Source organism: Mixophyes fleayi, chromosome 5, assembly GCF_038048845.1.
Source record: "Mixophyes fleayi isolate aMixFle1 chromosome 5, aMixFle1.hap1, whole genome shotgun sequence".
In the NCBI taxonomy this organism is placed as follows: Eukaryota; Metazoa; Chordata; class Amphibia; order Anura; family Limnodynastidae; genus Mixophyes; species Mixophyes fleayi.
This window is the reverse complement of record NC_134406.1, coordinates 21,303,924-21,321,320: the sequence shown is the minus strand read 5'-3', so window position 1 is coordinate 21,321,320 and position 17,397 is coordinate 21,303,924. Positions and strand designations below refer to the sequence as shown.

Genomic DNA, 17,397 nt, shown 5'->3' with positions numbered 1-17,397 from the left:
CACTAAAGTGGAATTGCATTATCCCTAATAAGGGGATATGCTATAATAGAGAAGAAATGGAAATTTTGCTTTGACTCGTCTCTAGTATAGTCCCTCTTTGTACTCCCGTATTATGGAACGCTAAGTTACCATTATTTCAGCTCCTTTCACCTCTCCATATGCTGAGAAAAAAATGGGTGTGGTTTAGTTAATGCCGTAACAAAAAGATCATCTATATGAAATGCAGGTTTTTTTTTAAGAGCTGAAAGGGGTCCAATAAAGAGACATTTTTACATAATAAGTAAAAAATATTATTTTTTTTAAATGGATTATGGTGGGAAATTGTATAGTCCATCAGTCACTCCAATAACATATTCAGATTCCTCCACTTTTGTTGCCCCTTCCCTGCACTTACTGTTATGGCCAAACTGGTCAGCGATGAAGGTCATATAGGATTGACAGAGTCTACTAATATATTTACGCCCAGAGAGCTACTTCCTAATTTTTCTTGAATTCCAAGTGGTACAATTATCAAGCTGTGGGTTTTAAAAAGTGGAGATGCTGCCTATTGCAGCCAATCAGATTCTAGTTATCATATATTTAGTACATTCTACAAAATGATAGCTAGAATCTGATTGGTTGCTATAGGTAACATCTCTACTTTTTCAAACCAGCAGCTTGATAAATTTACCCCCAAGTGTGGATGGTTTAAATGACTAGCAAAGACAGTAAGGGGTATATTTACTACACTGCGGGTTAGAAAAGTGGAGATGTTGCCCATAGCAACCAATCAGATTCTAGTTATCATATATTTAGTACATTCTACAAAATGATAGCTAGAATCTGATTGGTTGCTGTAGGCAACATTTCCACTGTTTCAAACTATAACTATAACTTTGTACTACTAAGGCCAAGATACCACCCCTTCATTAACTTAATCTTTTACATTTTTTTTTCTAAAATGCTACTCCGTTAAGCCTCGTTTAAATCCTAAATTAATCATGAGATTGAGGAGACATCAAGATTGTCTTTATTGCAATCTAGACGCATGCCCCTCTCTAATCAGACACAAGTAAAAGCTAGACACTGGATATCTTGAGTAGTCATCCTTAACTATATGAGTGGATTGGAAATACCTCTAGTGATGATCTGACTGAGCTGCCAAGATAACTTTTTAATAGCTTGTAGACTAAGTACCTTGATGTTTTGACCCCCTGTAACTTAGGGACTATTACAACCATATCACCGGGAAATGTGACAAAGCTCAGCAAGCTAACAGTAGTAATGAAAATCAGGAAGAGCAAGACTGACTAGGACAACAGGATTTTAAATAATTTATTTGCCGACCCCAATAATAATACATTATAGCCATTGAGTGGGTGACTGAGGAACTGCTGATCTCACCAAAACTATGTTGGTAAAATGGTTCACCCACTGTAAAGGGAGGGATAGTGATGGGGGTTCAGAGGGCTAAGGGGCAATGGGGAAAAAATAGGGATTTGGCCCGAATAATGGACAGACCCAAGAACTTCCCTTTTGTATTCTGATGATGCTATCTGAGATACTTGTTCATAAGGATAGGAGAGTCTTCCATGGGGTTGGTTGATCCATAGATTTATGCCAAAAGAAGCCCTATTGCTGGCAGAAAACACCCAATAGGGCTATTCATCCATTCATAAATAGGAGCTTTCATGTACTACGACTTTCACTGGTGTGCGTCCTCCATGGTGGCAATGGGGATAGCTGGGTAGTCTCTGGATATTGTAGTGTAGACCCAATGAGCCGTCTCAGGTAGTGTAAATGTCCTCAGGACACTGTGACACCAGTCTCTCTTCCAAACTTCAGGCTTACTGCCTTCTGGTCCTTCTGTGGTCATTGTAATCAGTGCCTGAAGCTGATGCTGGCGGTGGCTGATATCCTGGGTGATGGGTGGAACGGAGTCCTCCTCTGTGGATGTATGATTTCCTGTTTCTGCATCTCTTCCTCTAATGAGCGGTACATCATGGCGGAGATGTTGACTTTCCTTTCCTCTATTTGTGCCGTCAGCGGCCCTCCTCAGCCTCTCACATCGTGGCCTCTCTGTCGGCCATCATATATTTGCTATTTGTTGTAATATTGTATTTGCTTATGATATTTACACATCTGTCTAACTGCACATGTTCCTGTTCCAATTTCAGTCCTGACTCCCATGGAAAACCTCATTCTAGAAACTATAAACTACACAAACCAGAGGAAAATCTTCAATCAACCGCTACTGAGCAACCAGATTGTCCATTTCCGCCTGGCAGAGCTGAGCACTGAGGTTGAACTCCTGCGGTCATTGCTACATCGTACGGTCGGTGAGTTTCCATGCCACACAGAGCACACTCCCACCTATGTAGTAGATCATCTTTTCTATAATACGTTTTGTTTGACAATGTTCTCTGTGTTCAGGCAAATTATAATTACTCCCACGCTGTTGGTCAAACAGAAATCACAATATCAAGTTTCCACTACATGGTAAACTAGACATGGTGGGTTATGCATTACAGTGATGTCACATTCTCCTGAAATACTGGGGTGGAAATAACAGAAAACAAAACAAGTCAACTTGTATGTATGTGCACAAAAAAGTTTTTAACCCATCATTATCATCATTTATTTATATAGCGCCAACATATTCCGTAGCGATTTACAATTGGGGACAAATACAGTAAGAAACAAACTGGGTAAAACAGACAAACCGGTGAGAAGGCCCTGCTCGCAAGCTTACAATCTATGGGACAATGGGAGTTTGATACATGAGGTTAAGTCTACATTTTGCATTTCGGTCCAGCCAGACTGCAAAGGTAAAAGTGACTCATAAGCTAAATGATCCTGTCACACAACAATGTTGGTCAGTGGGTAGTTGTCTTGTGTGAATTTGTGTAACGGGTGGTAATAGGGTAATCTAGTGAGGTTAAGAGGGTGTTTGAGGAATATTATAAGCTTGCCTGAAGAGGTGGGTTTTCAGAGAATGCTTGAAAGTTTGTAGACCAGAGGAGAGTCTTATTGTGCGATGGAGAGAATTCCATAGAGTGGGTGCAGCCCGAAAAAAGTCCTGTAATGGGAGGACGTGATGAGGGTGGATGAGAGACGCAGATCTTGTGCAGAACGGAGTTGCCGAGTTGGGAGATATTTTGAGACAAGAGAGGAGATTTATGTTGGTGCAGCTTTGTTGATGGCCTTGTAGGTTAGTAAAAGTATTTTATATTGGATTCGGTAGAAAACAGGCAACCAGTGTAGAGACTGACAGAGTGATTCAGCAGAGGAATAACGATTTGCAAGGAAAATCAATCTTGCCGCTCATAGTGACAAAGAGAAAAGGGAACATGCAATGTTTTCCCATTCACCTCTATCCTGCATGGTGTGAAGACTATTGTGTGTACCAATCACACTCTGTCTCTTGGGAATTAATCTTCCCTAGTGTTCCGGCATCGCTCTGCTGTCTAGCGAAAGTAAAATCGGGTGCAGCACAGGTGGAATAAACCTGCCCATGGACATTTAGCATGGTCATGTCTGGTATTACAGAGCGGCGTATACAACATATTCTAAAAGCATAAAGGAAATGGAAAATGTTCAACTGTTCACTTTTACGTGACATTCTATTAAAAGTATTTATTTAGGATGAAAAATGGCCCTACAGTCATTCTCTTGTCTCTTTAGACAGGATCATTTCCTCCGTTTTTAATGTGGAATCAGTAACAAAATACAAATGACTACATTACATGTATCCTATGGGAGTGACACTTTATTGTGACATTAACTAAACAACGTCCACCTTTTACTAATTAACATGTTGTGATATTATGTTACAGACTATAGGTTAGAAGGAACAACCTTCCTAAAGACAAGTTAAAGCAACATTTCCTTTCTTCCTCTTCTATAGAATAACCCCCATAAATATGGAACGGAGCCTTTTGTCGCATCATACAGGACAGTCGTGGAGGACCTGTGTCTCTCCGGATGTTGTGAAACTACAAATCCCAGCATACCTTGTAAATTATTGGCTGGTAAAGCATGTTGGAGCTTGTCATTTCACAACCCCTGGAGAGCTGCAGGTTGTCTAGACTTGATATAGGAAAGCGCAGGGAATATCGTATATGCCTTAACAGATCAGCATATAGCGGAACTGGCGTGCATACGGTATCACAGGGCAGTACAGGGTTTATAGAGGCAGCCACATTCTGATTGCGCTGACACATTGCTATGGGCTTTGTAATAGTAACACGCTTACGAAAATATTACAATAAACACCTAAAAAAACGTCCAGGAATCTGACCTGCCGCTGCGTAGAAATGCAGATGATGGTGAATAGAGCTGCCGGTCTGATATCAATTCCAAAGTGTTTTGCTGATCACAAGGGTTGTAGACTATTCGTTGCTTTGTTTTTTGTTGTGATTATAGGATTATATATTGAAGGCAACGACGTCACTAAACTCGCTTCCATGGCCAAATTGAAGGCTGGACGTCTGGCGAGAGAGCTGAGCGACAGCTGCCTCCAGTTCTGGGGAGGGATGGGCTTCACTAACGAGGTTCATATAAGCCGGTTTTATAGGTAAGTCAAATATTAAAAGACCCCTTTTTTTTTTTTTTTTTCTTCCTGTCTTTGTTGCTTAAAGGACACTCGTTGCGTAAAAACAGTGGAGGCGGCCATATTTATAAAAATCAAAGTCACAAGGAAGCAATGACATCACTAAGTCACTGCTCTCATTATTACTCAGTGCAGGGGTGTTATCTGCTCACTGAACGTCTGCAGGATCATTTTCTTTGCTCACTATGTAACGAACTGTGTAACTTGGCCTGACCTGATTACACAACGTCCGGTGGAGTCAGTGAACTCTGGGATGTCTTGTGTGTGTCACCGTTAACTGTCAATTATTTACTTTGCACAATCCTGTTGTAGATATATGGCAAGCGGTCATCGAGAGGCCAAAATGTCTTACTGACTCACCTGTGCTCAAACAAAGACATCCAAATTAGTTCATTCAATCAACATTTCGTATTCATAACTCATTAAAGGTTATTAAAGAAGTGCAAACTAGCTCGATTTGTGCAAGATTATTGAACTTGTGTAAAGAGGTGAAAATAGTTAATATTTAGGGGGTGTTTCTTGCAGTGCAGAGTGGTGCACGGCCATCTTCACTCCTCAAAAGGACTTGATTTTTGCAAGAGCTCTGACCTGGTGCAGATCATGTGCTAGATTTACTAAACTGCGGGTTTGAAAAAGTGGAGATGTTGCCTATAGCAACCAATCAGATTCTAGCTGTTATTTATTTAGTACATTCTACAAGATGACAGCTAGAGTCTGATTGGTTGCTATAGACAACACCTCCACTTTTTCAAACCCGCAGTTTAGTAAATCTAGCCCCAAGCCTTGTCGTACACTTGTAATGGGACACACCTTGCACCTTTCCGGTTGAGGAGCGCATTCCAAGATGCACGTTGCCTAATGTAAAAAATAGCTTCACACACAAATGTGCCGCATGTAATTTAAGACACTTCTGATAACCTGTATCTCTCATCATTAATTAAAGCCGTAAATGAGGCTAAAATGAGCAGTGTTTTAGAAAATATCTGAAACGTTTTATTGAATGAAAATAATTGTTCTAAAGTACATTAGTAAATGAAAGTAGTGGCTCTAAAATACATCATTGAATGAAAGTAGTGGTTCTAAAGTCCAGATTGTTCCGCACACAGTCACGCTCCTAGTTTGCAAAGGCGTCTCCCTCAGACGCAGTGTTGATATGCACAGGACGGTCCATCGAGGTGCTTGGCACGGTGCATCGACTGCGTTTTGTAGATGGTCTTCATTGTATTGTTACATTACATGTTCAATACTGCCAAAGGCATGAGAAAAAGAGTCACGTCTTAAGCATTTTTAGTGTTCTGTATAAATAATAATATCAGAATTGTATTTACTCTATTTGCATTGGAGCCACAACATTTGCTTTTTTCTGCAAATAGGATTTTACAGATTTCCAAGAATGTTTTACAGGCTCGTCAAAAACAAAATGAATAAATAAAATGTTAGTAGTATGACAAGGACAATTATCACGTTATGTTATCTAACACCCACTGCTGTCTAATATGTCCTGAATAACAGATTATGTAGTATTCTGCGCTCTGCTGTCTTCTATGCTGAGCTGATTCAATTTGATTAACGGAAACCTATAATGAAGCAGTTTAAGCTGGAGTACGGTTAAAGTTGTAGGTTACATAATCAGGTTAAAAAGACACCAGTCCATCGAGGTCAACCTTTTATAAATTCCAAGAAATCCAACATATTAACCACCCTTACAGTAACGAACCCTTTTCCTATGTTCATGGTGAAATCATCTTCCATTCACAATTGTTGACCCCTTGACCTCTGTATGGTCCTTGGTACAAAAAGGTTGCTGGCCAAATCTTTATACTGACCTATATTTTTGCATGATAATTAGGTCACCTCTAAGGCACCTTTTTTTCCCAAAGGAAATAAACCTTGTTTTTGACCTCTCTTTATAATTTAACCCTTCCTGTCACTATAATAATGAAGATACCCGCCTCTGACCCCTCTCGACTTTTCCATTGCTCTTCTTATAGTCTGGTGCCCCAGACTGTACCCCATATCCAATGGGCACTGTCATGTAAAGTTGCGGGCTGATGAGGATGTAAAGAACTGCGTCAGCGAGGCAAATGGTGCGTCTGGAAAAATTTGAACATCACCAAAAAAAAACAAAAAAGGTTGCAACTGTTCAATAGCTGTGTTAAGTCCGTCCTCTTCATTGGTTGTGCAACTTAGAAGGTCACAAAGCAAATCACTAGCCAACTGCAAGTATTTGGTGCCTCTGATGGATTATCAATTATCGGTGGCCCTCAATAATGTCAGAAGATGACTTGCTAAATATGACAGGGCAGCAACCGATTGAGATCCAGGTGAAACAAAGGAAGTGGGGTTGGGGTAGGACACACATTAAGGAAGCCAGATGAAGGTGTGAGGAATGCCTCCAAAAATGTGACCATGCCACCCCTTTATTAGAATATATCATCATCACCATTAATTTATATAGCGCCACTGATTCCGCAGCGCTGTACAGAGAACTCATTCACATCAGTCCCTGCCTCATTGGAGCTTACAGTCTAAATCCCCTAACACACACACAGAAAGACAGAGAGAGAGATTAGGGTCATTTTTTTGATAGCAGCCAATTAACCTACTAGTATGTTTTTGGAGTGTGGGAGGAAACCGGAGCACCCAGAGGAAACCCACGCAAACACGGGGAGAGCATACAAACTCCACACAGATAAGGTTATGGTCTGGAATTGAACTCATAACCCCAGTGATGTGAGGCAGAAGTGCTAACCACTAATCCACTGTGCTGCCCCAGTTGGTTGTTTCATACACAGGGGGCAGGGCCAGTGCTGTCACAGCAGCTCAAATGCCTGCATTGTCATTTTTTTAGCCAACATCAGACAATATCCAAAAGATGTGGCAGCGGCTTCAGCTGTCTTTAATGTAGTGGGAAGGTGAGGCAGAAGTGCTAACCACTTAGCCACCGTGCTGCCCATAATATATAATGTCTATACTCATGCACAGAAACGCATTAACGTGGCACATTCTTCGTACACAGGTCTAATCTCTCCATATCCAGCCAGGTCCATCACCAGGGCCATCATAACAACATTATGGGCCCCCGGGCAAAGCAGTGCACCGGGGCCCCTACATATATAGATATAGATGTATAGAGATATAGATATAGATATATAGAAATAGAGATAGATAGATGTACTTGCTCAGTGACCCTTGAAGGGTTTTTTTTTGCAGGTTTTTTCTTTTGCAGGGATATTTATTCTAATTAAGAGCCATGCCTATGGGGCCCCCTTGCCAGTGGGGCCCCCGGGCACCTGCCCATAGTGCCCAATGGAAAAGATGGCCCTGTCCATCACAAGGAGCAAAACTTTGCTCCTCTTTCAATAAATAGTAATTCTAACCAGAGTTTATTTCTGTAAAAACAGGTGGAACTGTAAAGACCCCTTAGCCTTGTTTAGACCTAGGCAAGAGCCTAAAGTGTGTAGTTGTTAGTTCAACTCTACAAGAACTTCATAGCAAATTTATTTTTTTGTTTTTGTTTTTTCGTTCATTAAAATCATAAAATAACTACTTTTATTTATCTAAACAAAATTAAGTCATATATTATTGTAAATATAGAGTGTGTGATTTCATGTTTGCAACATGCAAAGAGACTCTGTTATTTCACTTTGATTTATATTAAATCCATGTAACATTATCACTGTTTAGTGTCAGTTACACAATCTTCTTTGCTATAGTTTCTCTTGTTGCTGCAGGCCGGGATTTTCTAACACTGTAAGATGCCTGGTATTTTTACATACTTTGATATAGTCAGTGCTTGGTACGGCCTCACTTGCCCAATGTTTTAATCCATTACTTTCTCTCTGCTTACGTCTAAAACAAACCTTTTTATATCCCTTAACAGTAAATGACTGAAATTGTACATGTGTTATTTTCATTACACGCACAAAAAAACAGTGAGTCCTTTAAGCATCATCGGACTTTAGAACAACAATTATGACCTAGTGATTGCTACAATTAATGTAATGCTATTTTAGGCTAAGCATGTGTTTGCATGCAGTAAACTTTTCTGTTTGCTAGCTACTGTTTTCCTTTGTAATCATTGTTGTCTTTTATATATCATTTTCTTGCCTTTTTTGCAATACAAGATGAAAACTAGCATTACAAACTGTTACAGTTTTTACGTCTTGTAAATATATTGTCTCATCTTTCTGCCGATGAAAGTTAATATTTGAGAATGGGGAGTTTGGGGGTTTTTTTGCAGCAGGATAGATGGATGAGGTCAAGAATTTGGACCTACTGTTTACCAATAATGGAAATGTACTTTTCACATTTTGCACATTCCCAGAAAGCTGTGACCTGGAACAGAAACTTCTCATCTGGCTTTTTTATTTTTGTACCTTCTACAGCAATAGGAAAAATAGAAAAAATTAATGTCTGCTTATTTCCCAGCGAGTGTTTGTTTGTAGGGAAGCTCCTTTTTGGCCAAAGAGAAAGCTGACATTGTATCGTATGATTTCTTGGAACGGCTCGATGTCAGTAGGGACGAGGTGGTGTCTGGGAGACAGGACAATCTAATACTGAAGTTTTAACTTGACAACTCCTTTTCCTGGCTCCGGGCAACCCTGCTGCAGAAAGTGGACTATAGTGGTAGACCGCTTTCTCCTGCACTTGGCCACTGATAGTGTTTAATTGATTTTCAGGTCCGCCCACTTGAGGCATAGAAGTCGGCTTCAGGTTTTTCCTAAAACTCCCTTTCTGCCTCTTTGAAGGCTTTTGGGAGCAGTGGGACATCCCTTCAGCTGCCTGTTTGCACCTTCACAGCTCCTTCATGTGGCCATTTTTTGGTGACACTTCTTTCAGCCTCTCCTGACACTGATTTATTATTTATTTATTGTTTACATTCAGCTTCGGTGCTACTACACACACCACACTGCCTGTTCTTTTATGGCTTAGTTCTGTTAATCCTTCATCTGCCTCATGTGTTATGGATTCCTGTAGATCAAGATGTGATACATGTGATCTACAAATCCTTCTTCTACCCAACTAGCCCCAGAAATCTGAGTAAAGTTTGTAACTTCCAGGCGTACTGGGTTTACAAGATCTCAGTTGGGCCCAGGACCTTCCACTTACTACAAAAAACCCTGGGGTATCCTCTGACCATCCCTCATTTATCTTTTCGTAGGATGCTTCAGAAGACAACAGCACACTATGAACCCAAGTGATGGTGCCCACTAGGCCCTCTCAAGAAGCTCCTCAGACTTTGGGGGCAGTGAGTATTTCTGATCTAACACAACAGCGATCACAAACAAAAAAGGTCAAAATCAGACCACGCTCACCTTCCTCATCTTCAGCCGTCTTTATTTCCTAAGCAATATATGTTAAGATAAAGCGACCCAGCCACAGTCACCAGATCAGGACTCTTCTGAAGATTCCACTTCTTCCGCTACCCCACCTCAGAATCAAAATGCTTTTGACGGAGTTCCTGCCAACCTTAGATCATTTCCTGTGTTCTTCATATCCATTATGAATATTCTAAATCAGGAATAGAAGCAACCACAGAGACATACCGTATTAGGAAAAAAGTTTTATCACATATTTCCAGGGCTAGAAGGATTTATGCAGGTGTGGAACAAACCTTTCTTCCCAACGAGTATGGTTTCTCATTGCAGGAACCCACGGACAAGTGCATTGAAACATCATTATATAAAGATTTTAATCGACTGCAATCCTTACATCAGCTGCTGCCAACTTATTACATAAAACTAAACACTGGTGCCAGGACCTCTGTTATTGCGACTCCCTAGATCTTGTAAAGAATGTAATAAAATCTTGATTGCTTTTTATAAGGCGTCTCCTTTACTGATATTCACCTGGCAGCCAACCCATTTCTTTATCACTGTATTATACATTATCTTCCATTATTATTCAGTGTTATACTTTTATTTGTTCACCATCACCACCACTTGCTCCCCAAAAATGTTTTGGAGAAAACTATTTACCACACCACTCTGGATATTTAACACCATCCAGACTAGAGGAACAGGAACAGAGCCTAAACCAACTATGGAAATTCTCCACTTGGCTCTAAAAAAAATGCTTAAGAAAAACACCACTTGACTCAACCCACAGATTCCACCCAGATCACGCAGAAAGCCTCTAAAATCATGCATTGAACAGATAACGGAGATCTTTCCAGGCCTAGAAAATCTGGATGTGGACTTCCTAAGCTATAACACCCTGGACCCGCGTGTTCCTGTTCACTACACAAAAAGGTTTTTCAGCAATGTTACAGACATTGCTCTCATTTGACTGTGTTTGTTCATATCTTGGTTATTCCATGACAGTTTATGGTGGTCTATATGATTTCACAGTTTCAACACATCATTCGAAAGCTTAGTATGGGAGTCGCTTGTGCTATCCTGATCGCACCATCTCATGATGCTTAAATCTTATCAACAACATGTCAGCGTGCCAGCCGTAGAAGTTACCCCTTTAACCAGAATTACACTATTTACCCACTAGACTACCTGGCAAAAAAACAAAAGAAAGATACCAGTGCTCTCCTTATGAGTCCTACAAATAAGGCTGCCAAAACTATGGGGAGATCCCAAATCCTCGCTAAATAAATATAGAATAAACAAAGATGAACTCCCCGGTGATAAAAAAATCTTTATCGGCTGCATTTGCTTCAGCTATACATATTGTTTTTATATACATTTCTTCTGGACTGCGATTTTAACTTTTGTCTGCAGACATTTTTTTTGTTTGTTTTTTATGTGTTTGTTTTAGATATCCTTTGAATATCAAGTATAATGTGGAAAGAATAGGTATTATTTATTTCCTTTTACTATATATGTTTATAAACAATTTACCCTTATCCCTTTTTGGTTCTTGTTCCATCATTTTATCTTAGCGCCGGGGAGTTCATCTTTGTTTATAGCTGGCAAAGGAAGCCCATATCTGGAGAACGAAGGCATTCTAAGTCTTTGTTATAAAGACTTGGCTTTAAACAAGAATGTCATGTACTTCAAGAGTGTATCACACAATATAGAGAGTATTTTTTTACATACAATGGTGTCCCTTTCTTCGGCTATCCTGCCTGGTCTTGCGACATTACACATATACTGGATTTTCCTGCTACTGGATTTGCATCTTTGGAACTACTATACAGACAATAGATAACAACGCCCTGTCATTTGCTGTTTCTTCCAAGTTGTTTGCACTATTCAACCACCATTCAGAAATCCATCTGGTCCTCCCTTTGGGCTGGTCTCCCGTGAACTTTTTTTTTTTTTGGCTCTCTGATCTGAGTTTCTGAACCTTTTCTTGTAGTGAAAGTAATTTTTAACTAAAGCAGAGGATTCCTTCTACATTGATAAGGAAACTGCCCTTTTGGTAATTTAGCCCTCACCTGCGCAGCAAAGGGAAACAATTACTCCATAGCTTAGACCTGGTATGTGGTCTCTGATACGATGCATCAGGTAGAGCGACTGTGTACTGATAAATTATGGTGCGTCAATACACAATTGCCAGCTGGCGGTCACTATTAATATAGCACATTGGCATTCTGGTTTCCTTTGTCCTTGTAATCTCACAAGTGTGTGGATTTTCATCTCGGCCTCAGTTCACTATGGTATCAGTGGAGAGGATCTGTCACATTGATGACATTCAGTTTGCATAGTTGTCCTGTAAAGTTTTGCAGGCTGTTGTTCGTTCTTCCTTTTTTTTTACTTATTTGTAAGTTCTGTTTTTCCTTGATGACATTGAGGCATCCCCATCATCATCACTTATTTATATAGCGCCACTGATTCCGCAGCGCTGTACAGAGAACTCATTCACACCAGTCCCTGCCCCATTGGAGCTTACAGTCTAAATTCCCTAACATACACAGACAGAGAGAGACTAGGGTCAATTTTGATAGCAGCCAATTAACCTACCAGTATGTTTTTGGAGTGTGGGAGGAAACCAGAGCACCTGGAGGAAACCCACGCAAACATGGAGAACAAACTTCACACAGATAAGGCCATGGTCGGGAATTGAACTCATAACCCCAGCGCTGTGAGGCAAAAGTGCTAACCACTAAGCCACCGTGCTGTCCACCCCGCTGACATAGAGCCATTCCAATAAAAGGGGATATATTCACTTACCATATAATCCTATTTTGGAGGCCCCCAATGTCAGAGTACTTAGACCCACACGGTTTTTGGATGACATTTTTACAGCTCACTGTCCTGGCTTTGCTAATGGGACTATAGACTACATCCTGTAGCAGGAGTGTCTTCTGATAGGAGGAGGAGTCTGGATAAATCTTTAGTACTTCATTATATTTCCTCCTAGTGGTGAAAGAACAGATATTGCCAATATCTTGATGCACCTCCAAGTGCTGTGATCTTATTCCATGTGGATGGGTGAAAATCTAGACACTCACTTCTGCCAATTTAGGTGTATTTATGGGCGTGCTTAAGATATAAAATATTCAATTTTTATTAATAAGATTACTTTGGCCAGAGAGAGTTCCAACTAATTTATTCACTGTCAAATTGTTAAAATGTAATTATTAAAAAATGTATTATTTTAAAATAATTGAATCCTTCATGTAAAAAATAAAACGTGAAATATAACGAGGTGAAGACTGTTTATAGTCACTGCAAAGAGAGTTCTTGTAATCTCAAGTTATGCTTTTGATGATTTGACTGGTAGTTCGGTGCCACTGGACTTAATTTTGCCTCAGCACTGATCATTTAATGCAAATATACAAAATAAAATTGAAGTGTAAAATTAAACTAATCCCAGTATATTCTTCCTGTTCGTTTTCACTGTAATAACCATTGTACTTAAATACCATTTCCAAAGGCTTAGTTGTGGGGAAGTGCATCTAAGCAAATTGCTTGCGTTGATCATGTCATTTTACTGAAATGCAGAGTAAATAGTTTCTATCAATAGAAAATCAGCTTGTGGAGCCTAAAGAACAGGCAGTGAGAATTGCATCAGCTTATGGAACACGAAAAGTTGTACTGTGAATTTGGTCAATATTAAAAATACAGATTTTGCCTCCCAAAAAATCATGTCACATTTGTGGGACTTTTTCTGATTGCTGCATGTTTATTTTGGATTATGTGGTATTGTGGACATGGATCCTGGCATATGGTGGCAAAATTGTAGTGGCATCCCTGTGTTCATATTAACAGCGTAGCTGAATGTCCGGGAGACTCCGGAATTCTGAGAGTTCTCCGGGATTTCTGGGAGAACAGGCAACTCTCCTGCATCCAACCCACTTCCCTAGTGATGTGGGCTGAGACAGGGCTTAATGATGTGATTTACAGTGAATCCCTTGATCCTGGACCCACCTACCCCCTGTCCCCTGTCCCCACTTTCAACCCCCTCTGTCGCCACTTTATTATGCTGGAAATCTCAACATTGAGTCAAAGGGCTACGATGATGCAATTCCAACGCCAACGTGCCCCTCAATTGCCACCAAAATCTCCCAATTACATCCAAAATGTTGGCAAGTATGATTAACAGTCTCTAATACCCTTATTAAACATTTTCCTTCTAAATTTATCAGTAGGTACTTCTGATGGGAAGGGGATGGTGAGGTCTGTATCCTCATACAGTAATATGTTTGTGTATAGAGATGATACATGGTGGAGTAGGTGTTAGGGGTACAAAAGCAGCCTCAGGATACAGAAATTTAAATCCGTGTAAAACTGTGATGTAAATTATGTGTGAAAGTGGGTTCCTTTTGTGGTACGGATATTAGGAGTATACTCTGAACTAAACTCGTCCTTGTCTTTCTGCAGAGACTCCAGGCTACTCTCCATCGGAGCCGGTGCAGATGAAGTCATGCTTGCAATCATATGCAAATATATGGGAACTCTGCCAAGTAAAAAATAAATCTATCTAACATTGTTATTGTCCTAACAGAAAAGATCAACTTTATACGATTACCGAAACACAGTAAAAATCAAATACTAATGTAATAAGGCAATTTAAAGAAGTACATTGTGTCAACAGAAATATGTATAATCTTCTGTTTGTTCCCGTTCTCATTTGTTGCTTACAATCGTAATAATGTTTACATAATATTTGAATAAATACCTCACAAATTTAAATTATTTCTTGGTTGACGGGTGTTATTTGTATTAAGTAAACAAAGCTTTTGTTTGTAGTTTTTTGTGTCCTTACTTGTAGAATAAGTTGTGTGATCAGTGTACTTATCCCTATATATAGAGGTTGTGAAATATTCTAACCATAGATAAGAACACTATCAATTCAAAGCTATAAATGTTTCTTCTTTTTTTCACTAATGCTATGCAAAGGTATGTCTTTATTGCCTAATTGTACCCCTCTTAAAAGGATTGTATAATGGAAAAAAAAATACAATCGGTTATTGTAATCTATGGGCTAAATTATTGCAGGTCAGTGCAAATTTATATCACTGTCAGGGGACAGGGGTAAATTACCCCAAATGGGGTAAAAATGAAATTCCTGGGGGTTTTGCTGCTGATTCACATGCTGTCAGTTGCATTGTAGACCCCTTTAAATGTGAAATTGCTGTTGTACCAGAAGAGCCTCAAGGGTTGGCAGAGGCACTTCTTAAACTTCGATGCAATAATGAAGCACGTATTGCATTTGAAAACAAAGCAGATCTGTCATATTTTTGGATGTCGACAGCTACAAAGGCATCAAAATTGCACATGAGGAGGCAGTCAAAAAGTTGCTGCCTTTTGCAACAACCTACCTGTGCGAACAAGGATTTTCCACTCTAACGAACATAAAAACAAATCGGAGAAATCGATTGGACGCTGAAGACTGTATCCAAATTGCTCTGACATCAAATTGCCCCAATATTGATGCTCTCGTATCAAAAATGAAGCAACATTATTTCTCCAAAACCTGAAGTTTTGAAGTTGAAGCTTTCAAAGAAATTTTGAATAGATTCAATACAATTTTGAATTCCAATAATTAATAATATATGATTTTATTCCTTTCAAATCAAGGGGATAACGTCGGCTTATCTAAATATATTTTGGAGTAAAAGGTAAAAAAGTTCCCTGACCCCTGCTGTAGAATCTTGTGTATCACTATTTATTCTCCTTTACTCACTTCCTCTTGCAAACTCTACCTGCCTGTCAGTGACTTTATGAGCATACTGACACCCCATAGACCCGCCTATTAAGGGGAGTCTATATGGGAGCTCTCAGTAGAGCATTCCGTCTGCTCTGTGAACATGACTAACACAATACCTTCCACTCCTTTATAATTAAAGGAAGTCCCTCCACCAATCACCAGCGAGCTCTCGCCTACCTAAGCTTACTAAATATGAGTATCAGGCTTAGGAAGGAGCAAGAAACCTAGTATGTGATATATATTATATACACACAAGATTCCATGGTGTCACTGAGGCACCTTAAAACGCAATCAATTTATCATCATCAGCTGTTTATATAGCGCCATTAATTCCGCAGAGAAGTCGCTCACATCAGTCCCTGCCCCATTGAAGCTTACAGTCTAAATTCCCTAATATATACACACACACACAGACACAGACTAGTGTCAATTTGATAGCAGCCAATTAACCTACCAGTATGTTTTCGGAGTGTGGGAGGAAAACGGAGCATCCGGAGGAAACTCGCGCAAACACGGGGAGAACATACAAACTCCACACAGATGGTCGGGAACCGAACTCCTGACCCCAGTGCTGTGAGACAGAAGTGCTAACCACTAAGCCACCGTGCCCCAAAACATTTGGTGATTTTCCTTTTTGCATTATACAAACTCTTTAAGCTTCGGAAGTTTTCTCCTCTGACGGCAGCGTTGAATACAAGTTAATGGTTGGAGTCTCACGTAAGGGACCTCACTGAACTGATACACAATAGGGGACATTATTGAAGCGTATGTTTTTCTAGAATGCAGCATGAAAATATGTAGTGTGTTCTGTTAGTATTCATTTTATTACTTGCTTTACTCTGTAGATCCACCACAGATAGGGGACACTATACAGCTATAACCAAGGAATTCATTTATATGAAACAGATATAAATCTCCCAGGGAATTTACACATCATAAAACAAAAATCAACATCTCTAAAAACAAATGTGGGTCTTTAGGATGTGGAGCTGGACAGGGGTTACCAATCTATCAGAGTTATAACCTAAGATGCTTTTCTTCAGTGTACTCCAGGGTGTGCTTACTGGTAGCATTGAATCAGCACTTAATAGCACTCTGACTCTCTTATATAAATAAACTGGCTTCACTCCAGAAAATAATGTGTTGCTAATAATGCACCTTCCTATAAAGTTTCCAAAGTTCTCTTTAGTCTGTCGCAGCCGGAATCCAGTCGCTGAAAGAGAAAGCATTATGTCTATTTACAAAGCATCCAGGTAGAGGTCGTATTGCCCTCCACAATGAGTGCCACACTACTTAACCCCATGAGAACTGCTCTATGGAAAGTTATTCCACACTAGCATGTCATGTGACCCAGTTTGTGTCCACACTGCGTTGTCATGGCGGCAGAGCTCAATTCACACTTCCTGGTTTCAGTAAAACGATGGAACTTTGTGCACAATTGAATGACCCCCTTAAAGTCAACAAGGAATGTATAAGGAAATGACAGAAACCAGCCACATACTGACCCACTTGGGGTTTAGTGACCATGTCAGTGTCTCTCGCCATATAATAACCAGCCGAGCATGTTCAGGGGCTGGATTTAGTTATAATACAGGGAGTTGGGGTATGCTCGCATTTTTGTAATTAGGAAAAATATCAAAGCACTGGTCAAGCGAATGACGAAGCATGTTGTTTTATTCATTTGAATAAAGAAA

At 39.9% G+C, this 17,397-nt stretch overlaps 1 protein-coding gene and 1 long non-coding RNA gene across 2 annotated transcripts in view; one reads left to right on the top strand and one right to left on the bottom strand.

The window, feature by feature from the left end:
* LOC142158128 (putative acyl-CoA dehydrogenase 6) overlaps window positions 1-14,688 on the top strand; it is a 115,101-nt gene extending 100,413 nt beyond the window's left edge. The window contains exons 8-10 of the mRNA XM_075211797.1: window positions 2,157-2,318; window positions 4,405-4,555; window positions 14,374-14,688. Of these exons, the coding sequence (XP_075067898.1) occupies window positions 2,157-2,318; window positions 4,405-4,555; window positions 14,374-14,467 (407 nt within the window). The 3' untranslated portion in view covers window positions 14,468-14,688. The remainder of the gene's footprint in view (window positions 1-2,156; window positions 2,319-4,404; window positions 4,556-14,373) is intronic.
* LOC142158130 (uncharacterized) lies at window positions 5,588-12,890 on the bottom strand. Its single transcript, XR_012692729.1, has 3 exons — window positions 12,721-12,890; window positions 9,910-10,105; window positions 5,588-5,837 (listed from the first exon to the last, which is right to left on the bottom strand). It is a non-coding gene; the product is annotated as an uncharacterized LOC142158130 (long non-coding RNA).
* Window positions 14,689-17,397: the final 2,709 nt, after the last annotated feature.